Source organism: Pseudopodoces humilis, chromosome 1, assembly GCF_049639895.1.
Source record: "Pseudopodoces humilis isolate 2021_Gansu_Grassland_sample_001 chromosome 1, ASM4963989v1, whole genome shotgun sequence".
NCBI classification, from domain to species: Eukaryota; Metazoa; Chordata; class Aves; order Passeriformes; family Paridae; genus Pseudopodoces; species Pseudopodoces humilis.
The window spans coordinates 145840307-145852648 of record NC_142200.1 but is presented as its reverse complement, the minus strand read 5'-3'; the positions used below and the strand labels follow the sequence as shown (position 1 = coordinate 145852648).

At 43.3% G+C, this 12342-nt stretch overlaps 2 protein-coding genes across 15 annotated transcripts in view; one reads left to right on the top strand and one right to left on the bottom strand.

Moving 5' to 3' along the window:
- The window catches only part of GALNT11 (polypeptide N-acetylgalactosaminyltransferase 11), a 46352-nt gene extending 38295 nt beyond the window's left edge, over positions 1 to 8057 (top strand). For all 4 annotated transcript variants that reach the window (XM_005527750.3, XM_014256716.2, XM_014256719.2 and 1 more), the window contains 2 exons: positions 4173 to 4310; positions 7281 to 8057. In XM_005527750.3, the coding sequence (XP_005527807.1) occupies positions 4173 to 4310; positions 7281 to 7412 (270 nt within the window). In that variant the 3' untranslated portion in view covers positions 7413 to 8057. The remainder of the gene's footprint in view (positions 1 to 4172; positions 4311 to 7280) is intronic.
- A 2145-nt stretch (positions 8058 to 10202) lies between these two features.
- The window catches only part of KMT2C (lysine methyltransferase 2C), a 191737-nt gene continuing 189597 nt past the window's right edge, over positions 10203 to 12342 (bottom strand). For all 11 annotated transcript variants that reach the window (XM_088063566.1, XM_088063631.1, XM_088063673.1 and 8 more), the window contains one exon: positions 10203 to 12226. In XM_088063566.1, the coding sequence (XP_087919692.1) occupies positions 12134 to 12226 (93 nt within the window). In that variant the 3' untranslated portion in view covers positions 10203 to 12133. The remainder of the gene's footprint in view (positions 12227 to 12342) is intronic.

The window sequence follows — 12342 nt, the reverse complement described above, 5'->3', positions numbered from 1 at the left end:
CAAGTACATCATTGTACTTCACCTCTGCAGCACTGAGAAATCATCACTGTGACCAAATTGCAGATTCTTGTGTTAAAGGCGAATGAATTAAAGCTGGAATGAGAATGGAAGTTTTCCTATTTCATCTATTCCATTAGCTGTAAGACAGACAGCCAAGTCTTGCAAATATAAAGGTTGTGTAGGTGTAATAGTAACTGATGGGCACTGTCATCACTGATTGTACATTTGCAGTGCCTGAGCTGGAGTGCTGCTTTCTGAGCCATTCTGTCTTTGGGTGAGAAAGCCTGGGTATGATGTCCACACAGTTATGCTTCCCTTCTCTTTGCTGCTATATTTCTCATAATGAAGTGCCACATGCCTGAGAGAAACTCTGCTGGTTTTCCATATCAAAACTTTTTTCTGACTTTTTTTAAGCCAGGAGAATGAACTTCAGTTATTCCTTTGGCACTGAGAACAACAATCAGAGCACAGATTTGTCTATCTTTGGCTTCTCGTGAATCTGGTTTACTAGTGGTAAATTTAGCAATTAGTTCTCATAAAAAAAACTGGCTGTGCTATCTTCTTTCACAATGATTTTGTTCTCCAACCAAGTATGTCAACCAACACTGTTTTTCTGTTATTAGACTTATTTTGTTCTCTTAATAAATCCCAAAAGTGCATTCAGCCAACTTGCTATCATAACCTCTTGAACAATCTTGCTATAGATATGTGAGAACAATTTAGAGAAAGATGACACTTATTTAGCAGCTTCTGCTTCTAAAAATAGCAAGAAACATCCTGACTATTGGAAACTTTTAACTGCTGTTTCACTCAACTTTTTGGCATTTTCAGCTGGTTTTGCTCTAGAATTATCTCTTTTATTTGTCCTAGGAAAAAAGCCTGTGTTGGTCCGGTGAATGCATATGAGAGTTTACCAGCCTCTCTAAAGTCATGGGGCTGGCCTTAGAAGCAATTCTGTTTTGCCTTTGGTTTATGCTTGCTTTGTTTTCACTAGTCTTCATGGCTGCTAAGGAGTTTCAAATTTTCATATAACTTGGATTTTAAAGAAATAACAGGTATTCTGTAGCTTTCAATTGTATCAGCATTATGAGCAATCCTTTTCATTGTAGTTGACTTAGATGGTCATCATTAGGTAGAGTTGAAAATTAGTCAAGCACATCACACTGTCCTGTTTTCTCAGGCTTGACATGACTGACATTCAGGTCATATTTTTGCTATAGAAAGAAAATAATAGGGGAAGTGGTTCTCATATATATAAAATATATTAAAAATTATGTCTTTAAGTTATAACGAAAACTAGAATGATCCACTAACTGTAATAGAAACAGTCTGGGATAATTCTGGGGCCTGAACAGAAATTTAGGAATAAGTAATGAAAGTCTTGTTAGAAGTAGTAGCATAAGTGGAAGAGGTGATGGTATCTTATAGAACAGAGGTTTGAAGTGATAGAAGAGGCATCTGTGCTCTGGACCTTAAAAAAATGTACTCAAGCACAGGAGTTCAGAAAAGGTCTGTTAGCATTACTGTAGCACTTAATAAATGTAAGAATATGTCCTTTACAAGCTGTTCAAGACTCAAACTACAAGGTTTTGCTCCCATGTGCAATTCTTCTGTAAGATCTTTCTCCTTAAATCTCTGGATCATGGCTGTTAGCTTTTCTGACACAGCACATGTCTGGAGTGAGTGTGAAGATGTGCAAATTCAGTCTTGCTGCTTTTCCATAAACAGTTGAAAGCACAATTCTTTGGTCCCTCTAATGTTTGTTGTGAAGCATCAGTGGCACACTGAGCTGTGGAGCAGAGGGCACATATCTGCTTTGAATGACCCTCAGGAGGATGCTGGATTGTCAGAGTAGCAATAGCTTCAAGCAATGATCACAGCCCACCAAACTTGGCTGTTTGTGGTGATTGTCACAGGCTGCTTGGGGTTGTGATGCCATTGCTATCCATAATAACAGGAGCTGAAGTATCTGCAGATGGATGTGATGGTGCAAATGGCTGGGAACATCTCCTCCTCAAGGCTGAGACAGCTTTTTTGTGCTTTTAAGCTGAATTTTTATCTTTTACAAACTGTCTGACAGAATAATAAAACCATGCCAAGCTAAGCAACAGATAATAACTGATGGAAGTATTGGAATACTCCATGGGTCATGGCAGGGATTTTCTTTCAGACAAAGGGCTGTTTCTGCAGTAGTCACTGTCTTGTATTTACTGAAAATTTTCAGTGTATTTTGCTAGTACTAATGATATTTGCAGATCAGATAAAAATGTGTATCCACAAAGCTTTGCCAGTTGGCCAGCTATGTCTTTTGCTGCACTCCACTGAACTCTAAAAGCCAAAGGGTAGGCAGATGTTTCCTGGCATATTTCATATAATTTGAAATTCAGGAGAGGGCTGTGGGATTTGTCTGAGTCACATGGATAAAGTCAAGTCCTGAAGGTACTGAAGTCCTAGGAAGCCTGAGTTTTAAATCTGTAAGTAGCTTAAACTACATTTTGAGGGGTCTAAATTAAATGTCCAGTTCTTCTTAAGCTGCACCTGTGTAAAACAAGTTCAGACTAACAGAGCTCATACTTTGGACCTCTTCCCATTCTTTTTTTCCACAACATCTACTGTAGCACATGCCTGAAGGTGTCCAAGCACTTTTCATGAACCTGTTGTCTGTGTTGAGAAGCAGGGAGAAAAAGCTGCTAGAAAAAGGCCAGTCCTACAGCATTCACCAAATTAAGTATTTCATTTAACCACAACTTCATTATTTAACCACAATTTCATTATGGAGAGGGTATTTTTCCATAACATCTGACATGTAGGTTTTATTTGAGAACAGAAATGATTCATTATACTCTAATTGCATCTCACTGATTTTGTTTGACACCAGTGAAAATGGCCAGTGACTTTCCCTAGACCTTTGGAGCAGATCATTGCCATGTGTCTCTGGGGGACAGCAATTAAAGGTGCTGCTTTCCTCCTGAGTGTGGGAACTGGACACAGTCAAAGTTTTAGAAACCATCATAACGATGCTCTCCTAACTCTGCTAGTTAAGAAGTGCATGCAGGTTGAAAATATCCTGCACCTATGTTGCTTCTTTTTTTAACAGATTAGATTTTTTAATGGTTGGGTTCGTTTGGTTTTTTGGGGGGTTTTTGTTTCGTTTTTTTAGGATTTGTTTTTGGGTTTGATTTTTGTTTGCTTGTTTGTTTGTTTTTTGGGGTTTTGTTTTGTTTTTCTTTTTAGAAAATACATAGGAGGGTAAAACAAGAGAGCTCTCAGAAATGAGATGTAAATCCTGGGAAGGCACTTTTCTGCCTATAGACTTTAGACACCGTGCTGCCTACCAGGAGTTTGTTTCCTATATGGGGCTGTTGCTCCTGACAGCCTTTAGCAGCAAGAGCTGAACATCATCCTTTCGGTCTTCAGCAGAAAATTAGTTAATAATTTTTGGAGCATGTAAAGCTTGCAATTGTGTAACAAAGAGACCACATGGGGTGGCTTTGCTTTCCTGGTGCTTGAATCTGTTAATAATCTGCAAATTCATAGTGATACTCTAATCTGGATTTGGAACCAAATTTGGGCCTATTTTTCCTCTTTCCTTTGTTTTCTACACTAAACACATAATTAGTTTGAAATTAATTTTGGCTGTCTTGTGTAAGCCTTTCTGGAGAAGTATCACGTTGGATTTAACCACTTTCTTGGTTTTTTGCCATTACTCAGCTTTTGATTGAAGATCTGTTCCCTGTGTCACTGCAGTTTTCTCTCTCCATTTTTACCAGCTCATCTCATTTGGACTTGGCTCCATCATTATTCTTCCAGTAGTAATTCTCTCTGGCAAGTCCTGCCATTTCTCCATTCTCTCCTCCCTCTTGAGTCTTGCCATGCTTTCTTCATGACAGGGTTTAAACAGAAAAGAGTGTTTTAGAAGGCACAAAATGCCTGAGGTTGGGGAAAATTTTAATGTGATCCCTGCACTTCTTCCAAGGAGGCCTTCCTTGTGTTATAATTAGTCACTGTGATAATGAGCTGTGTGCTTTCCAATCATGCTGTCCAACTCACCACTCGCTGCAAGGCCCATCTCTGACATCCAGATGTTGAAGCATCTCCTCTGCAGGTAAACAAAAGATTCAAGGAAAGTGCCCTGAAACATTGCCTCTCTGTCTTTCTATCTCCTCTTTCAGGTCTGGATTTACAATGAGGATCATGAACTGATTTTAAATAATCTGCTTTGCTTGGATGTTTCGGAAACTCGCTCATCTGACCCCCCTCGTCTCATGAAATGCCACGGCTCAGGTGGCTCACAGCAGTGGACATTTGGGGTAAGTGGAGAGGCTGGCATATGGCACATTACTTATAATCAATGTCTCAATCAGGGACAGTAGCACTAAAAGGACATCAGGGTTGAGTTTAATTGTGACTAAGCCTCAGATGTTCCAAGGCAGTTGCACTGCACCAGGCCCAGCCCATGGTTCAAGCAGCCTGTACGGAATTTGCAGAGCCTTTGATGGCAGCATTTCAGTCTTAATAAAACTTTTGCTGAGCTCTGGGACATACAGATCCTTTGCAACATAGAAAGGTTTCTGCAGCTCCACTGAGCCTTTCTTCTGCCAATCACAGCCACCCACAGCACTGTGGATTATCTGGGATATGCCAGAGAGAACAAAATCCACCCCAGAGCTTTGTTGTGCTGTTTGCAGGACTGGGAGACCAGGAGGAGTCCATGTGGTGATTCCTGCTTGATGAAGCACAGGGCACAGCAGTTGCTTCTGCCCTGTAATTGATCTCATTAGTTTAATTGTTAAAGCCTAGAATGGCCAATTCCACAAAACTGAGCCAGTGCTGCTCACACATGGAATTTGTCTCCTGGGTATTCACTCTGATTCACTCACATGCCCTCAGCCTAGCAGAGAGTCTGTAGCACCAACATGATTGAACAAAGGTGCTGCATTCCACAGCTGCAGGATCAAGTCCAGGGAGTCATGGATTCTGGTGACTGACATAGGACTCAAAGAGACATGTCTCTGCTTGGTTAATCTCAGGAAACCATTTATTCAACACAGGAACAAGCTCACCTTAAATCCAGAGAACCCAGAACAGAGGTAGGGTGGGGGTTTTATGGGGCAGAGCCGGGGTGGAGTTTTTTGGTCTGAGTCTAACAAGAATACAGTAAGGGAGAAGCCCCAGGGGCACAAACCAATCAGAACTCCCTGGGCTGCCACCCCCATGAGGGGTCCAGGCTGGGGCAACTCTTCCAGGGCTCACAGGGCACATCACCTGAGGCAGAGGGTGGAATTTATTTTTGCCAAAGCTACACCTCTCACTTTCACAATGCTTATCTAAAACCTAATCTTTTCCCCCCTGGGTAGGGGCACCCCACACAAAGGGAGGGAGAGCCCTGCCAGCACTGCCAGTGGTGCTTCCAACACAGCTCTGCACAGCCTCTTGGGTTCATACCATGCTGTTGGTTGGCAGCTCGACTTCCCAGGGGGTGACCCACATGTCCTTGCAGCCCACAATGGTGTGGAGATAGAGAGGCAGATACCATGTGAGCCCGGGGCTGTGTGTGTCTGACACTTGCACCAGCACTGCCACAGCTGCCCGGGGCAGTGGGAATAGTGAGCTGAGCAGTTCTGCTGAGCAGAGGTTATTGAGGGTTCTGCAGCTTGTGTTTGCAGGCAGGGATTTTACAGGAGTGAGGGAATGGCCTCATTGGGTACATGTTGGTGATGCCTGTGGCAGGGGTGGAGAATCTGCACTTCATGTGCGACACGTGGACCTCGAGCTGGCCATGGCCACTGTGGGAGGTGGATCTGTAACAGGGTCACACTGGTGCTCATCAGCGATCCACAAGAAAAGAGTCAAGTACTAGGATTGATTAGGAAGGGAATAGAAACCAAAGCAGGAAAATGTCAGCACACCATGGAAGTTTGTACTGCACATGCTGGTTCTCTCCTCTCAGAAAGGCTGAATTAGGGCTGAAGAAGGCTCAGAAGAGCATGGAAAGGCAAATGGAAGGTGTGGGGCACCTTTCCCATAAGGAATATGAGAGCTGGCTGGGGCCCTTTAGATATCAAGTCTTTTGGAACAAGGGGAAATCCATTGAATGAGTCACTGATACAAGGAAATACTAACTCTGCACTGTCAGTTGTGGTACAAGCCTTAGACCGGGGGGATATTTTGGAGGAGTGTTGTGTTTTCTTACCATGTCGTCCTGCTTCACTGGACAACTGGTTGTGGCCATAAGCAGTGGCAGAGCCTGGAATGGCTGTTCTCGTGTATCTGCTCCCTCTGTGCAGGAGAGCAGGAGGTGGCTGCCCATGGGAGCATGCCCATGTGCAGAGAGCCCTCCCAGACAGCTTCAGCAGGCTGTTAGTAGAGGAGATGGCACAGTCCTCTAAAGGTAATAAAAGAATAGGATCTGTTTCCTTGTCACTGCTGGCTGGGGTTTGGCCTTGCCCTGGCTACGGGCACCCACCCTTCACGAGGCCTGTCACGATGTGTGCAGCTCCTCAGCGTGTGGGTGCTGAGGGCAGTGGCACTGCTCAGGCATGGTCAGATGCAGAACAGGGACCTCTGTTCAGCCTGGAGAAAAGGCCCCAGGGAGACCTTAAAGAAACCTTGCAGTGCCTAAGGGGACTATAGAAGAGCTGGAGAGGGACTTTTTGCTAGAGCATGGAGTGATAAGACAAGGGGGAATGGATTTAAACTGATAGAGGGCAAGTTTAGATTAGATATTAGGAAGAAATTCTTTGCTGTGAGGGTAGTGTGATGCTGGAACAGGTTGCTCGGAGAAACTGTGGATGCCCCATCTCTAGAAATGTTCATGGAAAACTTATATGGGGCTTGGAGCAACCTGGTCTAGTGGAAGGTGTCCATGCCCCTGGCAGGATAGTTTGACCTAAATGATCTTTAAGGTCCCTCCCAACCCAAACCACTCTAGGATTCCATGACCTGCCTGTGCCACCTAGAGCCTTGGGGGCTCTCTCTGCTGAGCACAGGGGAACGGGTTGGATCATCCCTCCAGCTCATTAAAAAACTGTGGCATAAACAAAATCCCAAATGGGGGCCTGTGAGGACGTGAGAGCCTTTGTTTCAAAGTCTGTATGTGGTTATGGGGTGTGCTGTACTCCACTGCTGCTGTGGGTCTGGTGTGTCAGGAAGGCTGCTGAAAGGCTCATCTGTCAGGAAGGAGCATCCCCTGCCTTTGGGCATCACTTTCAGCTCCAGTTTGACAATGGAGAACAGAAGTTTTAGTAAATAAATCCCATCTGTCTTTTTGTGTGCTCTAGAAAAACAACCGTCTGTACCAGGTCTCTGTGGGGCAGTGCCTGAAGGTGGTGGATCCACTGAGCCACAAGGGCTACGTGACCGTGGCCATCTGTGACGGGTCCCTTCCTCAGCAGTGGCACTTTGAGAGCTGAGCCAGCGAGGAGGTGGCTGAGGAGAGTTCAGCTGAGCCCTGGTTCCCCTTCAGCCACGATCTGAAGTCATTCTGGTTTTGTGCGGAGCCCTTGGCTGCTACACCTGGCACAACCATCGAAGGAGCTGCTGGAAATGCCCTGCCCTGAGGAGCTGAGCCTGGGAAGGTCCAGGTGGTCCCTGGTCACACACTGAAAGCAGCAGCACCACTGCACAAAGAAGTGAAATTAATCATTGGTTCCTTGGATGATCCTGGATTATTGGACTGGTTTTAAGTAAGAGAAATCATGAGAGCAATGTAATTGTGAGATTTCAGCTTTGTGGATCTTCTAAATGGCAATGACAGAAAGGAGTCCTCCTTGACTATTTCATGTGCAGTATCTCAATAATTTACATTTCTAGTATGGGTTTACTGGCCAAAATTATTTTACTTTTTCTGGAAAATATTTTTATTCCCTTTCATCTTCTGATAATTGTCAATTGTAATATTTAAATTTAGTTCTTTTAATTTTAGGACATTTCATGTAGTTTAAGTTCTTTGCTGTCATTTGTCACCTCATATTTAAAACAAAGTAACTATTGCAAAGTCTATTTTGATGACTCATGACAGTAGCTGCATTTAAAATAAAGTATCATTTTTTTATTAATTTGTATGGCCTTACTCTTTGTAGCTGTTGGACCAGAAAGCACCAACTTAAGACACTGATGGAAACTAATGTTCAGACAATTTGGGTCTTCCCTTGTTTTCACTCCCTTTCTCCCTTCCTCACATCTTGGAAGGCTTGATAAGTTTCTGGGTTTTTTCCTCTACTTCTCTGTTTTCATTTATTTTACTATTTCTTTGACTTCCTGCCTCAGCTTCTTCAGTGTGTGGAGGCTCCTGCAGAAGAGAAAAGCTGCTCTTACCCAGTGTATTTTCTCTTAGCACCATTGTTGGCCTTGTTTCTCGCTCCACAGCAGCCGCCTTCCCTGGGAACGTGCAGTTCGGATCTTGTAAGGGCCAGGACAGCCTCACCCTTTCCACTTGGGCAGCAGAAACATTCTCCAACTGCACAAATACTGCAACCCCTTACTGACCTTTTTGGCAGTGTGAAGCAAATAACAATAATGCTGGAGTAATTACAGACCCACATCTTTCTGCAGAGAGATTTACTTGTGCTGGACTCTGTTTGGTCCTTCAGCCACCTGCCACCTGCAGGAGGATGCAAAGGAGCAGGTAAGAGTGGCCTGGCCACAGGGCAGCTGCTTTGCCTCCTCCACTAGTCCTGGAGGAAGTGAGCCCCTGGCAGGGAGAACCAGGTACCAGGGTTTAAAGAGCAGAACAAATTGGCTGAAGTGGAAGTTCTTCCAGATAAAGCATTACAAGGGGAGTAATTAAGACACCAGTCAACCTCTAAAACCAACCCCAGCCCCCTTGGTCAGCTGAACCTGTGCTGTGCCATGCTCAGGGACAGCTGGAGTCTTGCCATCAGTTCCCAGGTGACTCCTGCAGTCAGGCAGAGCTTGCAGGGTAGGGCTGGAACATGGTGTCAGCTCAGGTGAATCCTTTCACTGGTGGCAGTGGCAGTCTGGCTGGTTGCTGTGTGTGAAATTCCAGTCTTTGCTGGGGAGAAAGGATGGGCTGCAGCTTCATGTATGTCTGGCTCACCCTGACTGCAGCAGGTGCTGCCACAGCTGCTCCCAACTGTGTGCAGGGCTTTTCTGTGACATAAGTGGTGGCAGCCATATTCTGCAGAAGCCTGGCTTGGCCTTTTCTTCTGTTGCCTTTGCCTTTTTTAAAAAAACAGTAAAAAAATCAGAAAACCCAAACAAATCCTCAAACAGGGGGAGCAGCAGCTTACTTTATTTACAGTCTGAGTTGGTTTCCACAGAGAATTTCTGACCTTTTGCTCCCAGAGGGGAGAGTTGGAGGCTGCTGTCACCAGGAGCGATGCCAGTTTCCAGGAATAGATGGAGGTGATGGAGTTGTTCCTGCAGGGAATTCCTGGCCACAGACAGATCTGGTACAGACACATAGCCAGGCCATCACCTGAGTGAGGAGGAGAGATCTCTGCGGGGAAAACCCAGCCCTGGGCCAGGGGCCTGTTCCCAGCTGGGCTGCCTGGTGTAAGCAGAAATTCAGAGCTTTGCCCTGTATTTGTGACCACTCCCAACTGCCCTGGGAGGCTTTGGTGAAGAGGAAGCACAGAAGGAAAAGCCTCATCCCAGGGTAGGCACTGTCATAGCCCCCAGCATTTTGCTGTCATACTGAGAATTTGTAAAGAAGGAAACTCTGTCTGGGGCTGATTTTTAAGCCCCTGCATCAAATACCTTTTACTTGCTGGCTCCTGCAGTGCATGGGGCTGTGGCTGCCAGAGGAGCAGACCCATCCTGCAGCAGCCAAAGTGCAGCATATAAATAACACCAGGGAACAGCTCTGGCCTGGCTGCTTCCCAGTGCTCCCTGATAAGTCTTGGAGCCTTTTTTTTAGTCTGGACCTGAGCAGACAGCTTGCTGGGAATGTCTCTGGTGTCCAGCACTGGAGTCAAAGCAGTCCAACTCTGGTGTCACAGCAGCAACATGGATATTTAGCCCCCTCAGTCCTTCATTTGCTCCCCCTCCTGCAGGATGGAGGGGACTGGGAGGGTGTCAAGTGTTCAAACTCATGGGTTGAGATCAGGATCTGGCACCCACTGTGAAATTTAGGATGCACTGGAGAAGGGGGAAGGCAAAATACTTCTTGATGGTGGAATCCACACAGATCCTGGAAGAAGCAGAAACCAGACACCTCAAATGACAACAGGAGGATGCACTTTATAGATGTAAAATATTTTTATTCGTAAATGCTGATCTTCTAAATCTGTTTCCACAAATTCCAAAACCCATAACACTCTGTATACTTCAAAAAATTCTATTTTTTGTGTTGTTTTTGTATTTTTTTTGCCAACATTAGATACTATAATACAGAACAGAAAAAACTGTAGGACAAATACTGGTAGGATGTTGGAATATTGTACAAGAGAAGAAAAATATTCAAGAAACAATTTAATACAGCTATTTATCAAGAGAAAAATATATACAATTGATTTATTCTGTAAGATAAAAATACATCATGCCATATACATTACAAGTTCAGAACTGTATTACTGAATATACCAACAGTTTACAGTCCACTTTAATTGTGCACACAAAAAAAAACTTCATTTTTTTTTTTTTATATTTAGCCTGTGAAGTGTCAGTACCAGAATTTTAAGTACAAAATAAAAAGCTAACCTGGTTCAAAATGCTGATTAAATTTCTACAAGCAAACACAAAACAGTGTTTATTTTTTTAAAGAAATGTAAACAAAAACAATCCATACAAACACATCTTTAAATTACATTTTCCAAAACCCTATTGCCAGAGTCCTGCAGCTGCAAGCACATTATACACCTAATTTTTTTCCTTATTTTCCTTTTAAGAAGGCTATCGCATCAGACTGAAGCTCCAACTCATTCTATGCTGTTTACACGATTTAATGTAGGCTGAACAGTCACCTAATTCTTGACTACTTTTGCTGAAGAATAAAAACCATGTCCAGCCTCTATTTTGGGTGGTTTTAGCAGTTATTCACAGTTATCACAAATTGTAAGCACAAAAAAACCTGACTTAAGAAATAGGGATGCAACAATATAATACAAATAAAATTAATCTAAATTACCCAAACAGCTACAAAAGTCAGAGTTGTAATATACATGCCTTTACCAGGCTTAAGGTTTACTTAAAAAAATTCTTGTAAGACCACAGTTGAGACTGCTTTAAACATACAAAACCCCTCTCTTTAAATTGAGATTTTGGTTATTCCGAACTGGGAATCGCATGTCCGTGAGTACACGAGATCATATTGTAACATCCCTATCAACGTTTGAGAGTAAGCACCCGAACTGCTGCAGAGTCTGGTAGCATTTGGTCAATAACTATTTTTATACTGTATTTTTTTTTCTCAAAATATTTACACTTTTATACAAAGTAACAGAGTTTGTTAGTTCTGCAGGTAACAGCAGCAGCTTGGCTTTCTTCTAACTTTCTTTTTAAAAATAGCTTCATTCACTTATTCAATAATAAATACAAAAAGGTTCTCTTATTTTACAGAAATCAAAAACTACAATAAACTGACTCATGGAATCAAGTATTTAAATGTATTTTAGTGCAAGTTATTTTTTCCCTTAGCTCTATCCCTAAGGAAGTCGTTTCAGTACATTCCTTGTTCAGTGGTGTCTACTTTTATTTAAAATTTTTTCTTTAATTAGAGGGCCTGCCCCTTTATCAAATAAGGCTGTGGCCAGCACTTTGGACTTCTCCCTTTCGCTGGTGATTTCAGTCTTACATTCATAGTGGCCACCTGCCCTCCTGCAGGTCAGCCAGCGGTTCTTTGCCCAAGTTAAACAGTTTCTCCTTAGTGAGCTCAAAAACAAAAGTGCTGGACCATTCTGTTAACTCAGTTTCACCTCCACGTGTCTGGAAAGTCAGCTTCAGATTTTGCCGGCTTGCTTCTGGTGCTTGTTATTGGTGGGTTATTTTCCTTTTTTTTTCTTTTTTTTTTTTTTTTTTTCTTTTTAAATATTTGTGTAGAAATCTGTATTTCCAGAAGTGATATTTATTTTTTTCCTCTTTAAAAAGGCAACAATTTTCTGTCGACAAAATCAAAATGTGAATCACTTCTTCCTAGGGACAAGCAACCCTCAAAGACAGCAAGGAATGCATTCTAGTTCATCCACTTTCGGCAGTTTACAGCTCCACAGTGACATGGAATCTTGTGCTGGTCATCTTCAAAATCGAACTTATAGTCATAGCAAAGCTGGAAGGAGAGGCACAAGAGTGGTTATGGAAGAGCTGGGATTTGCCAGAGCTTTCCCTGCAGGTGCGGGTTAAACAGCAAAACACAGCAGAGGCTGCTGCACTGTAAGGGACAGG